Source organism: Sardina pilchardus, chromosome 22 (genome assembly GCF_963854185.1).
Source record: "Sardina pilchardus chromosome 22, fSarPil1.1, whole genome shotgun sequence".
Taxonomy (NCBI): domain Eukaryota; kingdom Metazoa; phylum Chordata; class Actinopteri; order Clupeiformes; family Clupeidae; genus Sardina; species Sardina pilchardus.
The window spans coordinates 6769707-6772206 of NC_085015.1; the positions used below are offsets into that span (position 1 = coordinate 6769707).

Here is a 2500-nt window from a genome sequence, read left to right on the forward strand (position 1 = left end):
CCAGCCCTAAAATATAATGTAATGTAATGACACCAACCTATGTGTTATAGTGTCCATGAGCAAGGCAACTGAACCCCTATGGTAGCCTCCGCCAGCAGTGTGTGTGTGTGTGTGTGTGTGTGTGTGTGTGTGTGTGTGTGTGTGTGTGAATGGGTAAATGTGAGGCATTACTCTGTAAAGCACGTTGCCTTGAGTGCTCGGAGGAGGAGAACAGCACGCAGTCCTTTCAGCGTTTAGCGTTTAAGCGCCTGCCTCCTCACCGGCTTTCCTCTCTCCTCTCCTCTCTCCTCTCTCCTCTCTCCTCTCTCCTCTCCTCTCTCCTCTCCTCTCTCCTCTCTCCTCTCTCCTCTCTCCCTCTCCTCTCTCCTCTCTCCTCTCTCCTCTCTCCTCTCTCCTCTCTCCTCTCCTCTCTCCTCTCCCCTCTCTCCTCTCTCCTCTCTCCTCTCCTCTCTCCTCTCTCCTCTCTCCTCTCTCTCCTCTCTCCTCTCCTCTCTGCAGGTCGGCGAAGCCCTCCGCCACGTCTGCCACTCTGGAGCTGGACAAGCTCATGGCCTCCCTCTCCGACTTCAAAGTCCAGAGCACGGTGCGTATCGTCCCTCGCTCCTCCTCACCTCACACCTGTCGTCACACACGATGGTCTGATGCTGTTGGGTTCTCCCCCCAAAATAGCATCAGAATGGACAAAAGTAGTATGCCACACATTTTAGTGTGACTGTATTTATTTCTATACTATTTATTAAGTATTTGAAGCAATATCATATATTTAAAGTTTCGTTATGCCTACAAGACCCGTTGTGGAAGGTTATTAGTCTTTAAAAGTTGCACATATAATAAAGACATTTCTGGATATTATTTGTATCTGGTGATCTAAAGTGGGGTTTTGTTGTTTTGTTGTTGTTGTTGTTGTTGTGTCCCGATGCAGCCTGCTGCCCCTGCTCCAGTCACTCCCGTAGTAACGTCCACACAGCAACCTGCCCCCGCCCCTCAGACCTCCTCTGGCGGCTCATTGGACAGCATGCTGGGGCTCCTCCAATCGGATTTGAGCAGACAGGGTGTCCCCACCTCCTCGAAGGGAAACTGCTCCGCCTGCCAGAAGCCCGTCGTTGGCCAGGTGATGCTCCGCTGCTTGGTCATGATAGGATCATGTTGCTATAGTTACATTCAGATCAGAGTGTGCCGCTTTCTCCTACCTCTTATCATTTTGCGATAATTTAACTCCGCCAAGGAGGTATATGTTTTCATCGGGGACCGGCGTTGGTTTGTTTGTCTGTCTGTTTGTTTGTTTGTCTGTCTGTTTGTTAGCAAGATAACTCAAAAAGTAATGGATGGATTTCGATGAGATTTTCAGGGAAGGTCAGACATACTCGAGGAAGGAATGAGTAAATTTTGGGACTGATCCGTAATTCTTTCGGGATTCCAGAGGCATTTATGTATTTACCTTAGTGGTGTAATGGCATGGTATGGCCACGTGGTGGCGATCTGAATAGTTTAGGTTCAAATGTATGATAACCTAGGAAGAACAATGCAGGCGGAGGTAGCTGCGCTCTCTGAGTGTTTTCCTAGTTAGATTTGAAATCGATATTTTTTTTACATCTCATCAGCTGTTATGAGTGCAAATCATTTGTGCAACAGCGTCAGTAGCTTCACGTACAGTAAGTGTCTGGCCTGTGATTCATCTCATGTAACAGATCAGTTATTTGTTGTTCTCAGGCAACAACCTAACAAGATAAGCTAGACTTATATTTATGGGAAACAACTGCAAAATAACCAGATAACCATCATCTTGCATAGCCATTACTTAGACTGTCACTGTCACAGATTTACCAACCCTACTTGTACCTAGTCTGTCTGGCCTCAGATACGCTGACTATGCATTTTGTGGTAATTCAGTGGTATTTGCTGGATCCAGTTGCTTGGGATATGAGTGTAGAGTGTTGTTTACAGAGACTTTGACTGAGTTTTTGGCATATTGTTATTTTTGTTATTAGTCCTTCTGAAAACTGTCTTTCTTTTTTTTTTTTAATCATAATTTGGGGGCTTAGACCTTTAATCAGATAGGACAGTGCAGAAAGTGGGGGGGGTGGGGTATGGGGGTGGGATCAGGAAATGACCCAGAGTCGGACTCAAGCAAGCCGGAGTCACATGAGTACATGTGCACATGGACCTGAGTGTGGTATGGACGCTGTATGGCCCTTGAAAAGTGAATGAAGTCTTAAATAACTGGTTATTGTGTGTGTGATGTGTGATGTGTGTGTGTGACCCGTGTGTTCTGGCTGCTTGGTCAGGTGGTGACGGCCTTGGGCCGAGTGTGGCACCCGGAGCATTTCGTGTGCTCGGAGTGCGAGTGTGAGCTGGGAAACAAGAACTTCTTCGAGAAGGACGGCCGGCCGTACTGTGAGCCCGACTACTTCACCCTCTACTCACCCCACTGCGCCCACTGCCACAAGCCTATTCTCAACGTGAGTGTGTGTGTGTGTGTGTGTGTGAGTGTGTGTGTGAG

At 47.6% G+C, this 2500-nt stretch overlaps 1 protein-coding gene across 1 annotated transcript in view; it reads left to right on the plus strand.

Moving 5' to 3' along the window:
• LOC134070722 (transforming growth factor beta-1-induced transcript 1 protein-like) overlaps positions 1-2500 on the plus strand; it is a 14785-nt gene that overhangs the window by 9258 nt on the left and 3027 nt on the right. Inside the window, 3 exon segments of the mRNA XM_062527153.1 lie at positions 473-583; positions 923-1111; positions 2286-2459. Of these exon segments, the coding sequence (XP_062383137.1) occupies positions 473-583; positions 923-1111; positions 2286-2459 (474 nt within the window).